At 47.3% G+C, this 13863-nt stretch overlaps 2 protein-coding genes across 2 annotated transcripts in view; one reads left to right on the top strand and one right to left on the bottom strand.

Annotated features, from left to right (window-relative positions):
* The window catches only part of NFKB1 (nuclear factor of kappa light polypeptide gene enhancer in B-cells 1), a 69090-nt gene extending 66553 nt beyond the window's left edge, over nt 1–2537 (top strand). The window contains exons 22-23 of the mRNA XM_015405769.1: nt 235–361; nt 1917–2537. Coding sequence (XP_015261255.1) covers nt 235–361; nt 1917–2104 — 315 coding nt within the window. The 3' untranslated portion in view covers nt 2105–2537. The remainder of the gene's footprint in view (nt 1–234; nt 362–1916) is intronic.
* A 1448-nt stretch (nt 2538–3985) lies between these two features.
* MANBA (mannosidase, beta A, lysosomal) overlaps nt 3986–13863 on the bottom strand; it is a 79034-nt gene continuing 69156 nt past the window's right edge. The window contains exons 15-17 of the mRNA XM_015405772.1: nt 9714–9856; nt 9141–9398; nt 3986–4771 (exon numbers count right to left, since the gene is read on the bottom strand). Of these exons, the coding sequence (XP_015261258.1) occupies nt 4547–4771; nt 9141–9398; nt 9714–9856 (626 nt within the window). The 3' untranslated portion in view covers nt 3986–4546. The remainder of the gene's footprint in view (nt 4772–9140; nt 9399–9713; nt 9857–13863) is intronic.

The raw sequence follows: 13863 nt of genomic DNA, 5'->3' as shown, positions 1-13863 counted from the left end.
ACATGGATACATACAGTGTTGAGATTCCCTTTTTGATTCATTTTTAAAGACTCTTGTGGTTAATATTTCTCAGTGGAGAGACAATTCCAGAGAACCATAGAGTCTTCTGCCAGGAAATATGCCCCTGTGCAAGAACACTGACAATGTCATTTATTAGGAAAGCAAAACTTGTCTCAGTGACATTAATTTTGATACGAGGAGGGTTTTTCGTTATGGTTTTTCTCTCCTTGCTAGGTGTCTGGAGGTACAATAGGAGAGCTGGTTGATGCCTTGAGAGACATGGACTACCCAGAAGCTGCTGAAGTTATCCAGAAAGCAATGTCCATCTCATCTAGCCAGTCCAACCAAGAGGAGACAAAAGGTGAGCCACCTTCCCCTCCCGTGAAAGCACAAATACGTTATGCCACTCCATGCCAACTGCAACAACGTTTGGGCCAGTGTGTTAGTTTTCCATAGTAGAGGTAGTACTACAAGACAGATGGAAATCTAGCTTCAGATTCCTGCCCAGCTCGGTAGGCAGCCTTGATGGAGTCAGCCTCTCTCACACTCATTCATACGCTATCTCTTCTAGGGCTCTGGATAAACAAAAATGTTCCTGTGCATTTCTTAGAGGAAGGGTAGGATACAAAAGTCTGCACAAGGGCCAAAGGGGCTGTGGCTCAGACGTACAGCACCTTCTTGGTATGCAGAAGGTCCCAGGTTCAATCCCCAGCGTTTCCTGTTCAAAGGATCAGCTGGTAGAAAAGAGCAAGAGTCCAGTAGCACCTTAAAGACTAACAAAATTTGTGGCAGGGTATGAGCTGTTGTGAGTCACTGCTCACTTCTTCATGTACCCTACCACAAATTTTGTTCGTCTTTAAGGTGCTACTGGACTGTTGCTCTTTTCTACTGTTACAGACAAACTAGCACGGCTACCCATCTTGAAAGGATCAGGTAGTGGGGTGATGTGAAAGATCTGAGACCCTAGACAGCCACTGCTAGTCTTAGTAGACAATACTGAACTTGATGTACCAAAAAGTCTGGTTCACTCTAAGGCAGTTTCATGTGTTCAAAGTGACAGCCCACTGCCTGAACTGGGATGTTCTCCTCTTAGAGCCTTACTCTCAGGGCGCATTCAGTTTATAGTATTTCAGGGTTTTAGAAGCGGAGTTCAATGAATGGAGAGTTCACAACTTCAGTTATATCACTCTACCAGGTAAGCCATAAAGGGTTATGTTAAACCAAGTACATCTTTTTTAATGCAAATGTGCTGATGAGCTTTTTAATTTCTTGGCCTGACATTTAATTTAATGGAAGCAATGCAACAGCAGTTAGAACACATTGCTACATCTCTGAAGTTAGTTTAATTGCTTCCCAGACTGGCTAGTCCCCTGTTTCAAGTAGATACTTGACTTCTCACATCAGAAAAATTACGAGATGGGTGAATGCAGTTGGGGCACTTTGGGAAGCTCAAACACCAATGGAGGGAACTCCACTTGAGGACAACCAAAGTGGGGAATCTTCAGAACACATGCAGCCGCTCTTACATTGGGTCAAGTCATTGGCATATCCAGCCCAGTCTTGCTTGAATGCGCCTTCAGGCTTTTGGGAGGTGGTCTTTGCCATTTTATTTCTCCTGAGCTCCATTAATGTGGGGATGCCAGGACTGAATACAAGACTTTGGCTACTAAACACGTTCTCGTCTGCTGAGTTGCCTGCCCTCCCCAAGAGCCTGGAGGAAAACAGACTGACTGCTGGCAGGCATAGAAAGAATGATCAACCTTCACTTAGAATCATAGAAAGTTAGAGTTGAAAGGGACCTTGCAGGTCATCTAGTCCAACCCCCTGCACTCTGCAGGAGTTTGGGTAGGGTCAGGCAGAAGACAAAGGGCCTAAGCATTCTGACTATATCATAGCCTCCCTTTTCCTCTGCTCAGGTGAAATGTGCTGCCTCAGCTTCCAAGACACTGAAAGCATTTGTGACAGTGGGGTAGAGATCTCCCTCCGCAAACTCAGCTTTACATATTCCGAGTCTTTCACCAGCGAGTCACCAGTGACACTTAAGAAACTGGCTCCAGGATACGGACAAGACAACTTACTACAGGGCAAAATGGAAGCCACTTAATGCCATGGAATGGGGTTGACTAAAGCTCTCTGCAGAGAAAGGGGAAGTGTCTTTTAAAAAAAAACAACGAAAACCAAAATGCACTAGAAGAAAAAGCAGGATTTTTTCAATGAACAGCAGTTGGATCCCTACGAAGCGAGAAGATCGGGATTAGCATTTGAGTGCATTTTCTTGTTTCCTTAGATCTTCGTTAAGTAATATAAATTTAAACTGCCTTCTTGATGCTCAGTGACAGTTACGCAAGAGACAATGGCCGTGGTCCAAAGCTGTGAAGCACAAAAGAGTCACAGAATGTGGTCAAGTTAGATACGCTAGGAAGTATAATGTATATTTTAGTAAATGTATTTAAATTTTTGTTTGGTGCATATAAAATGAATCAGGCTCAAGCTTTTTTTTGTAATACTGTTTTAGAATCTCTATATTGTAAATATTTGGGGGGTTTCAATGACTGTTCAGGAAAAAAAATCTTTTTAAAAGCTTGGTTTTTTATTCTACTTTTATAATAAAAAAGCAAAACAGATTATTTCCCGTGTTGATGTGTTCCGGTGCTACTGTGAGGAGGCTGTAAGAGCTGGTTGTGGAAGGCACTCATAACAGGAACCGAGCGAACAGCAGGGCACATTTCCATTCAGTGAGAACACGGCATGGGCAAAGGCTAGTCCACACCAGGCCTGCAGTTGTTTTTCCACCAGCACAACCCAGAAGATGACTGATTAAGTACTGCATCTCAAACCTCTTCGAAATGGTTAAAAATTCTAATGATCTGCAATGGCAGAATAAACTAAAAGCCTCCCCCCCACCCCCAGTGAGAACATGAAAGATTTCTGTTTCTAATGAGTCAAGCAGGCCTGACAAATCTGTTCTTGATATGCATGCACACTCTCTTTCTGACTTTCAAAAAGACCACGAGTAAGGGGTGCAAAAATTCTTGGAAAACTGGGCAGGGTGGGCGGGGGGATGAGTAAGAGAAAGACCCAAGGAAACACATGGGAAGAAAGACCATGCTATCAGTGGCCTCTTTCTCTCTCCTTCATTGCTTTTCTTCTGGACAGCGTTTGACAGATGCCAAAATTCAGGTCTACCTGGAAGCCACAGCTCCTGACTTAAATGTCCTTCCTCTGCTGCTGGCTGCTGTTTGTAAAGACGGGCAATTTTGCTAATTTTTTGGGGGGGTTACTCTGTGTATGCTCACTGCCTCCTTCCTGTCTTCCCTTTCTCAGCCAAGGAACCTGCATTTTTATCACCTCTGACCACTGGTGTTCAGGCTTCCTGTGGTACTTTGTGGCAGGCCCATAGCCAGGATTTTTCTTGTTGGGGGGTAATTACATTTTTAACGGGGCAGTTAAATTACACTTAACTGAATTAAGCTGAATGCCTGTCTTTAAAGGGGGAGGCTCCAAGCCTGTTTCTAGCCCCTCTTTTCAAGGGACAGGGCAGCGAGCGCATCATTCCCTAAGATAAAACAGCTCAGAGGGCATTTAATTTTCTTTAGAATGCACTTGAATGCCTTCTGAGTTCCCTTCCACAGGGCAAGAAAGCTAAGAAGGACACTCAAGAGTGGCACCTTCAATACATCTCCAACAAGCCCCCTTTCTGCTAGCCCAGTCCTGCTGTATGCCACCTAGGTCACGGTGCGTCTTTCAAAAGCATTCCCATGAGCCTTTGGGAAACATGCAAAATGTTTCCCAAAGGCTCATGGGAATGCTTTTGAAAGACGCACCGTGACCTAGGTGGCATACAGCAGGACAGGCCTAGCAGAAAGGGGGATTGTTGGAGATGTGTTGAAGGTACCACTCTTGAGTGCCCTTCTAAGCTTTCTTGCCCTGCGGAAGGGAACTCAGAAGGCATTTAAATGCCCCCTGAGCTGTCCTTTCCCAGGTCCCATGATGCCCCCCCCCAAATTCCACAGTCAGAAGGGGAGGAAAGCCATGGCCCTCTCACCCTGGCCACTGCCAGCAGCAGTCAGCAACGGTCTCCTCAAAAATAAGGTTTCTGGCATGGCTATTTGTGGGGCGGGGCTATCAATTAAGGGGGAGAGACCCTAAGATGCCCCACTCTAGCTATGGGCCTGCTTTGTGGGTGTATCCAATCCCCAGTCTATGTGTAGGGCTACAGATATCCCTATCTAAAAGACAGATTCTTAACTCTGCAATCCAGAGGCATGGAAATTAAGGCACAGAAAGCATCAGATATTGAATGTGCTTCATTTCACTGGTCCCAAAGGCCCATGGGCTGTCTTTGAAAAGTAATTTCGTACTAAAAGATGTGAAGATCTTACTCTTGGCATCTGCTTGCTGGCTAAGAGCCTCACGTGTACAAGAAGCTGCCACAAGAATGATGCTTAACAATTCCATTTTGTGCCTCCCCAGGCATTTGGGCTGTGTTCTGGCAAAAGCTTCCTGTCTCCGTTAGGCCTTCTGCGCCACTTCTTCAGGGCTTTCCTCAGGAAATGTCTGTCAGTGATGTTAAGCTGAGTGACTTTTTCAGCTCCGCGACACTCGTGCTCTCCCAGGGATGGAACAATAGGGTCCTCTGCTTGTCCGTGAGAAGAAATCCATTGTCGCTGAAGGTCCCTGGGATGTCCCCCGCGTCCAGCCAAACAAAAGGGGCAATGGCAGCAGTTTCCAGGACAAGCCGAAAGTGATCTTGCTCTTGGGAAATCGAAACCTGAAAGGATGGGAAATGTTCCAGTATTATTCTTACCGTTTATCATTTATAGGAATTTAATTTACACAGCGCCTGTAATAGTATTTAATTATGCAGCTCTTCTAATTCTCTTTGCAGAAAGGGAGTGAATAGCAAGCAAGATGTAAGGGAGGGGCCTTATATTAAAAGCCAGAGTATAATTCCAGAGTATAAAACACATCTGCTTTTACATCAGCATAACCCCCTCAACCCCCCAAGAATCCTGATGATCATAATCTGCTGATGCGAAGGGGTGAGAACACCCAAGAATCCTCCCTGCAACTCTGATTCCTCTGACTGTTTAAACCAGTGTTATGACCTGGTTCAGGCACGCGGGAGAATGAGTGAGCCCAAAGGCTTAGCTGTGTTGTGGCACTCCCACTCTGGCCATTTCCACAGATAGAAGAAGGCTTCCCCCCCCTGCTTCCCCACAGTACCGTGCTACATTCATGCAGCTCATGGGGTTTCCCAAACCTGCTTTGTTTTGAAGTTTGGGGAAAGATCACAGCAAAGCCTTGATTTCTTGTGGGAAGGAAACTTCTGGTTTTCCTAGTTCTGCCCACACAACAGCCATTTTCTCCACAATGGCTATTTTCTCCCCATGGCATGGGGGTGGGGGTTTGTTTGTAATTGGCAACTGAATATCGTTATCGTGTTTTTGCTTGTTTGCTTTTATTTTTTTTGCTGTCAAGTCACAACCAACTTATGTAGGGTTTTCAAGGCAAGAGATGTTCAGGGGCAGTTTGCCGTTGCCCTCCGCTGCATAGCAACCCTCCACTTCCTTGGTGGTCACCCATCCAAATACTGACCGAGTGCAACCATGTTTAACTTAGATTGGGCTATCCTGAGTTATCCAGGTCAGATATGCAGTGAGATATACTGTTACAATAAGACAGGTAACAGGTTCTCTGAATTCCCAGCTTTATTTTTTTTAATTGAGTCTTTAGCACCCTTTGCTGTGGAGATATAAGGGGAGAGGTTAGCCAGAGGCTTAATTTTTTTAAAAAAAGAAAGAAACGAAGGAACTCAGAGACTCAGTTACACAAATCGTTATAATGTTATAATGTTAACAGCAATATGATAGTATTCGATTGCCATGAAAAAAAACGTGAAAAAGCCCGGATAGAGCAGGGGTGGGGGAAGAGGCTGCAGCCAGGGATTAGGGCAGGAAGAATAAGGGAAAACCTGCTATGTGGAAGCCCCACTGCCACAGTGCTATATCCACAGCCACAGCAGCAGTGGGGAAACCACACGCCCCTGTCCCTGTGTGGAAAATACGTCTGTGATGAACAGGTTACTCCTTCCTTTGGTTTGTTTCGCAAAGATCTTTGTAATCACCTGGTATATAAAATCAGGCCTCTGAAGAAGTGAGTTCTGACTCATGACACCTTTAGGCTAAAATAAACTGTGTTGCTCTTTAAGGCGCTCCTGACCTCCGGTGTGATTTTGCAGGAGTACCACAGCACTTCAGAGTTCAGGTAGTGGATTCCAGCTTTGAATGTTCCTTCGCAACTTTTTAAAACAAAGCTCAATGCAAACAGAAAACCAGCAGAGGAGGGAGGGAGGTTCTACCCTTCTGTTTGGTTGCTGTGCTGGGTTGCTATTGGCAGGGCAGTTTTAACATACCAGGGCACGCCATTCTATCACTTCTTTCTCCGCTACCTCACTCACCTGCATGTGTGAACCAGAGCTAAGTCCGTTGTATGGATACACCCTGAAGCAGATGGAACATCTCGCTCAGTAGTGACAGCAACAATCCAGGTCTTCTCCAGCCTACTGCCTACAACCCTTAAAACTAGAAATAGGCATTTCTGTATACCTGCAAAGTAGCTGGTATACTGCTGAGCTCTGATCAGCTGTTTTAGACTTATCAGCAACCATACATTCTCAGTGCTGATTAGGGATGGCCATGAACCTCATCACCAACCTAACTGCGTGACAAACATCGCCATTTTGTGCCCATCCCTATCCACAACCCTCCTACGAAGCAAGGGATGGGGAGTGAGAAGGATCGCTGAAATGGCTTGCATCCATTTCAGCCTGTAGGCGGAAATAAATGCAAGCCATTTCAGCAATCCCTTTTGCTCCCCCCATGGCTTCCACAAGCCGTGAATGTTCCCTTTAAATAGCTTTTGTTTGCAAGTGGGTGCCGTGCGTGAGTGAAATCCAAGTGGCGAGTTCACCTGAAGGTTTGTGGTGGTTCATGGTTTGTGAGACCTCACGAACCATGAACCGGGACAAACCTCCATTTCCCTAGTTCGTGCCCATCCCATAGCTGTCAAGATGGCTGACCAAGGAAATCAATGACCTGGCCTGGGTGGCAGAAGTCACATGAAGGACACACACATCAACACCAAGGTAGTCTCTTGCTGTCTCAGCTTTTATGTCTTACACATGTTATTTTGCATTAAACATGGTAGGAAACTTCCTAACCAAGGTGGAAATTCAGCAGCAGAACACACTACTTTAAAAGGGCTGTGAAATCCCCTTCCTTGGGACATTAAAAGCACACACAAAAGGTACGTATGAGGATTATGTATTTCATACCTTTTCTTTTTTCTTTTCTTTTTTTTAAAGTGAAATACTGCACTAGAAACAGTTTCATTCCAAACCTGGATAGATTATTTTAACTGTGCACATTTGGTGTTCAGAATTTATTCTGCTTCTCTTAGTCCAGGGGTGAAGCCTTGGTGAACCTGTGGGCACTTTTGGAATCCTGACATAGGATGGTGGGCTCAGCCACAAAATGGCTGCCACGGGAGGCAGAGCCACACAGAGAGAATACAGGTAACAGGTTCTCTTAAGTGCAGAGAAGGGGGTACCGTAATTAAAAAAAAATACATGGGAAAGGAGACTGAGAGAATAAAACCAACACTGTGGTGGCAGGGGCCACTGAAACATTATTTTAATCTACCCAGTCAATTGGATACTCAGTAGCCAGCAGATGCCCCACCCACTTTCTAAAAATGCTTGGCGGACGCACGTAAAGGAGCTGGCAGGTGCCGTGGAGCCCATGAGCACCATGTTGGGGACTGCTGTCCTTGGCAGAAGCAGGGATCTATATAGTACCCCCCAAAACCACATACATAACCACTGGCAATCCTACTTCTCCCCTTCCTCCTCCTAAAATGTCAAGGGCGACAAACGAATTTTAAAAAACTAACGAAAAAGTCTGATCCTCAGAATGCTGATTTCTGTGCCTAGCACCAAATTCCATACACAGCCCTGAGTAAACGTACTTGTAAACAAGCACTCTCTGTTGTGGCCCCCACACTGTGGAAAGGCCCGCCTGATAAGGCTCAAGAAGGCTCCTGTGCTCCTGGTATTCTGCTCCCTTAGTGAATAGAACTGTTTGAGCGAGCATTTCTCTGAAGGAAAGAGAGGCATGCTGAAATGGAATAGTTCAGGAAGGTGTTTTTATAAAGGGGATGGGATTGTGGACTGCATACCGTATGCGTTACCTGTCAGCAGTAGAAGAAGATATTGGATTTATACCCCACCCTTCACTTGGAGTCTCAGAGCAGCTTACAAACTCCTTTCCCTTCCCCTCCCCACAACAGACACCCTGTGAGGTGGGTGGGGCTGAGAGAGCTCTTGACAGAACTGCTCTTTCAGGAACAGCTGTGCCAGAGCTTGTGACTGACCCAAAGTCACATCAGCAGGTGCAAGTGGAGGAGTGGGGAATCAAACCCAGTGCTCCCAGATTAGAGTCCACGCACTTAACCACTACACCAAACTGGTGTATCCTGCTCTCACTGCATCATTTTCTATGTCCTGCATTGTTTAACATACATCTAATGTTTTATTTCAGATTTCTGCAATCCTATTTACATTGTTTATTAGATGAGTCATCCTATTAATTGCATTGACTTATAAGGTGTAATCCACCTTGAGTCGCTTTCGTTTTGCATTCGCTCGCGCGCACGCGCGCGCGCGTGTGTGTGTGTACCCAATGCCTGGAAGTCATGGTGACCACTGGCGACTCCTACTGGGGCATGGAGGAAATTCAGAGAAGTGGCTTGATAGCCTGCCTCTGCCTCCCAGCCATGGTATTCTTTGGAGGTCTCCCATCCAAATACTTGTCAGGGACAAGTCCTGCTTGGCTTCCGAGATCTGATGCAATTGGGTTTGCCTGGGCTATCCAAGTCAGGGCATCCACCTGGAGTGTCAGTGAGAAAGGCAAGCTACAAATTAAATACATAGATTTGCTACGGAAAAGGCCGCTCAGTGTGCATCTCCCAGCTCTGTGGTTCTATCGACAGCAACAGATGTAGCCCCTCTGAGTTTCCCTTTGACTTTCCAAGGGGAGGAAATATTACTGGGACAAACCAGAAAGTAATTCTATGCTTACAGTAAGCTGTGGCTTCTGCAGTCCCACCGCATCCTTCAGCGAGGACAGGAAGTGGTAATTGCTCGGGCTGGACAGATTGCCTCCCCCTGCGAGGTAAAAGGTGACAACGCAGCTTTGCCTTGTACAGTTTCCACATCTTCTCAAAAGGTCAGCAATCGGCTCCTTATAGATGGCGGCAGCACTTCCCGCCTTAATGGTCACACCCTCCTTGGCCACGGTGCAGGCCGGCTCCATAGACCTCCAGGGGTGCAGGCTAATCTGGGCAGGGGAAGGAGGCAGATCAGGAAATCAAGAGAAGGAGATTAACAGACAACAAAGCTTCCATCAAGTTCAGATTCTCGGCTCACTTAAACACATCCTCAAATCGCTCAAGGTGAAACCAATGGGATTTAAAGGAGCTTAGGTATGCTTAGATCATGCTCTTTAATTAAGGCAATTATCCTTTGCTTTGGCATGCCAAATGTAGCATGAGGGTAAATGTGCATGGAAATCTGAATGACAAGAGCTAGTTTGGAAAAATTCCTCTCTCCCAAATACTTTCCAGCTCCAAATCCAGTTGAAGATGGAACTTACTTTGAGTGTTAGCTCAGCATCCGAGTGGAGATCTGAGACCCCGTATATATAGAATACATCTTCATCCTCATGCGCCACAGGCAATAAAGGAGCAAAGAAGCGCTGAGCAAAATAATGGAGCATTTTCCATTTGCCGCCATATTCTGAGAAGGTTTTCAAAAGGGGAAAACATTAGCCATACCCTGCAAAGACCCCACTGGTCCAGTAACTTACAAAGACTCACAAAGAAAGTGTGTGTGAAGCAGGTACTCCCCTGGGAGCCAACAACGTGGGAGTAACCATATTATAAGCTGTTCCACTCCCATGGGTCTACCAAAGCAGAACAGGCAACAGCGCTACAGAAAAGGAGCCAAGTTGCAAAGACAGATGAATTAGGCCTAATGCTACATCAGCTATGAACTACTCTGTGATCGTCAGACAGCCACACTTCAGATAGTTGCTGTATCTTCCAAAAATACATGTCAACAGGTTTTCCACATCATTCAGAAGGCTGTTCCAAAGCAGGGAAACCTCTGGGTTCTGCTAAAGCTGGGAGGAGGTGTGGCTCAGAGGTAGAACGGCCCTGGTCACACGGCAAAGTTGCCGCGGGAGGGACACGGGAGTCCCGCAGATTTTCTGGGCGCAATCTCACCTCAACATCTGGGAAGCGCAGTGCTCCCATGGCGAACCCGTGGCTCCCCGCCAAAGGTGCGGAGTTAAAAACTAGTACCTACGAGGTACTAGTTTCCGGAAACCGTGGGGCAAGGGTGGGCGTCTGACTGCGTTTCCGGTGGACTTCCATGACATCCGGCGCTCGCCCATGTCCCGTCGCAAAGAGGGGTTTTTTCCCAAGTCTCCACAGGATGTGCACAAGCACCCAACGGCGCATGCGCACAAACAGGAAGCGGCGTTTGCCACAGGAGCTGCGCGGCACGAATGCCGGTTTGAACGCGCCGTGCTGCTTCTTTGCCGCGCTGCGGACTAGCCGTCTGATCTGCACCTGACGCCTACCCACGGGACCTCCAAAGGACTTCTGATCGGGCTTCCGCACGTTATTTTCCTCCGGGGCAATTAGCCACCCCCCCCCCCCCCATTTTCCGGCCCGTGCGACCGGGGCCAACCTCTGTTTGGCCCCAGGTTCGATCTCAGCATCTCCAGTTAAAAGGATAAGGTCGTAAGAGACATGAAAGACACGAGTCCCGGAGAGCTGAGGGCAGTCAAAGCAGATGGTAGGGATCTCAGGAGACCAGTGGTCCAACTCAGCATAGATGTGTTCAGATCTGTCCAATGATAAACAACCATACTGAGAATAGGCAGGCAATGGGGGCTGTGCATACATGGGAGGGAGGCAGCTATTTCCATGACTGCAGCTGTGTTTTTCCAGAAGCCACTATCCAGTCCAATGCGTGTGAATACAGCCCAGTTCCTACAGCCTTTCTGCATCTGCCTGCAGGTATCTAAGAGGGTGAACCAGTCTGAAGACTGCTGCAAACAAGGAAATGATGACAACCGAACGGTCAGAAGATGGCAACTACATCTTTGCTTTTGGTTCTGTCTGGGCCCAATTCACTCCCCTCTGTTAAATCTCCAGTTGGGAAAAGCTTCCTGATGTGCTTCTGCTACGGAATTATGTTTTCTTCACTTTTCCCAGCACACATTTCTCTTTCTCTCTTGTAGGACCCCGCCCCCATATGACGCAAGAGTTTGAAGTCATACAAAAGGAAGCAGAATGTTACAGGAAGCAGCCGAAATGCATTCCGGCCCCTTGCACTTTGTTAAGCTTTATGTAAATGACCCTCCCCCTCAGGGCGAATTTGCACACTAACCCCACCCCCTCACATGCAGCAAGTTGTGGGTTTGTGTGATGAAACATGCGTATAATGAAACTGGCTTTGTAGACAAATACTTCCAGGTGGGTTTATGTGTACTTGATCGCTGTGACCATCCATCTCAAAGGCTGTGTGTGTGTGAAAAGATCAGTGAAGCAAGGCACATTACAGTGGTCCATACACCCACAATCTGTTCTGTGTAGGTTGCTGGCAAATCCAATAGCCTACAAAACTACTTGAGAACTGCCAGTGGCGTAGCACTTGACAGCGAGTATGCTTTCACTTTGAGTACATCACCTTTCTCCCGTTTACAGAACCGTATTTCAAGCAACTCTATTACAGAAGAGGAGATGGCCACTCGACCCGGAGATAAACAACAGAGGGGCTATCACATCTTTTTAAAGTACTCCCTGAACCTCTTGCCAAGAGGAGCCAGAATTACGGCCGATAGCTCTTTCCCACTCCCCTCAGGGTGATCTGTGAACAAAACTGAGTCATCTGATCAAGCAAACTGTATGTCCCCGACCAAATATGTCAAGGTGACATTAGCAGTGTAGAGAGAAGCTAAGAAATTGCTATCTAAATTCAGTGTTCTTCCCTGAAAAATACACTGTCAGATGGCTAATGGAACTCAAAGGCAAAGCCAACGAACAGGCCATAACCCGAAGCTTGAGCTATTATGGCATTACGCAGCAGGGACAGCATGTGTAGCTTTGGAGGGGACAGCCCGTGGCTCACTGAAACCAAACTAGCAGGTGTCAAGTACCGTCAGCCACTGAGTGCACAGGAGAGAAGGATCGCTACCCTAATGGATATCAGGAAGGGTAGGTGTGTTACTGAATGGGACCTTTATCAGTATCAACCCTCTCTCTCCCAAAGCCAGAGTGATGTAGCGTTAATCTAGGATTCGGGAGACCTACATTCAATGGAACGCTTCACGAATTTGCGTGTCATCCTTGCGCAGGGGCCATGCTAATCTTCTCTGTATCGTTCCAATTTTAGTATATGTGCTGCCGAAGCGAGCACGAGACCTACATTCAAATCCCAACTCTGACATGAGACTCACTGGGTAACCTTGAGCCAGTCACCGTCCCTTAGCCTACCCTACACCTCACGAGGTTGTTGTGAGGATAAATTGGAAGCAGGGACAGCTACGTAGGCTGAGCTCCTTGCAGAAAGGGCAGGATGATCATGCGAGAAATCAGGTTCACTGCATTTATTTATTTACTACATTTATACATTGCCTTTCTTCCCAGTGGGGACCAAAAGCAGTTTACATCACTCTCCTCTCCTCCACATTATCTTCACAACCACCCTGCGAGGTAGGTCAGGTGAAGAGTGAATGCCTGGCCCAAGGTCACCCAGCAAGCTTCCATGGCAGAGTGGGGGTTCGAACCTGGGTCTCCTGGATCATAATCTGACACTCTAGCCACTGTACTACACTGGCTCTCATATATATGTATACTAGCAGTAAAGCCCGTTGTGAAAGCAATACAACGGGATCTAGAAAGAGGCTCTGGGGCAGTGCTCTGGCTTTGGGCAAACAGTGTCAATTTGCTGTGGTGACCTCAGCAGGGTATAATGACAGAGTCCACTGTTTTCTCCAGAGGAACTGATCTCTGCTACCTGAAGAGCAGTTGTAATTGTGAGTAATCTGTAGCCCTCACCTGGAGATTGGCAACAATTGTTACCCAGGACAAAATGGTTGGTTTGGAGGGTGGAGTCTATGGCATTCTACCTGTCTGAGGTCCCACCCCTCTGCAAACCCCACCCTCTCCAGGCTCCACCCCTCAAATCCCCAGGAATTTGTCAGCATGTAGTTGGCAACCCCATCTCCTTCCCAGCTAGCCACCAACCTACCATTATCTGCCCCTTTGACTTCAGCTGACTTCTGCCCTCCCTTCTGCAGAACAGTTGTAATACTGAGTGCTCTCCAGCCCTCACCTGGAGATTGGCAACAATGGTTCCCTATGTGAGACTGACTGGTTTGGAGGGTGGAGTCTATGGCAGTGTACCTGTCTGAGGTCCCACCCCTCCTCAAACCTCACCCTCTTCAGGCTCCATCCCTCAAGTCTCCAGGAATTTCCCTTCTGGAGTTGGCAACCCTATCAGGATTGGCCCCAATGTGTTTTCTCCCAAAGGCCAAAGTAGGTGACAGGACCAAGCTTAGTTGCCTACCAACAGGCACTGAGGGGAATGTAGGGTTGCCAGCTCTAAGGAGGGAAATACCTGGAGGTTTGGGGGGTGGATTCTGTAGAGGGCCGGGCGACGGAGGCATCGGCCTTCTGTCGCCCGCCTTGCCCCCCCAATCTCGGCCCGGGCGACCGCGGCTCCCGCCAGCG

The sequence above is a fragment of the Gekko japonicus genome, unplaced genomic scaffold (genome assembly GCF_001447785.1).
Source record: "Gekko japonicus isolate JY-2015 unplaced genomic scaffold, Gekko_japonicus_V1.1 scaffold81, whole genome shotgun sequence".
NCBI classification, from domain to species: domain Eukaryota; kingdom Metazoa; phylum Chordata; class Lepidosauria; order Squamata; family Gekkonidae; genus Gekko; species Gekko japonicus.
This window is presented reverse-complemented; position numbering and strand designations above follow the sequence as displayed.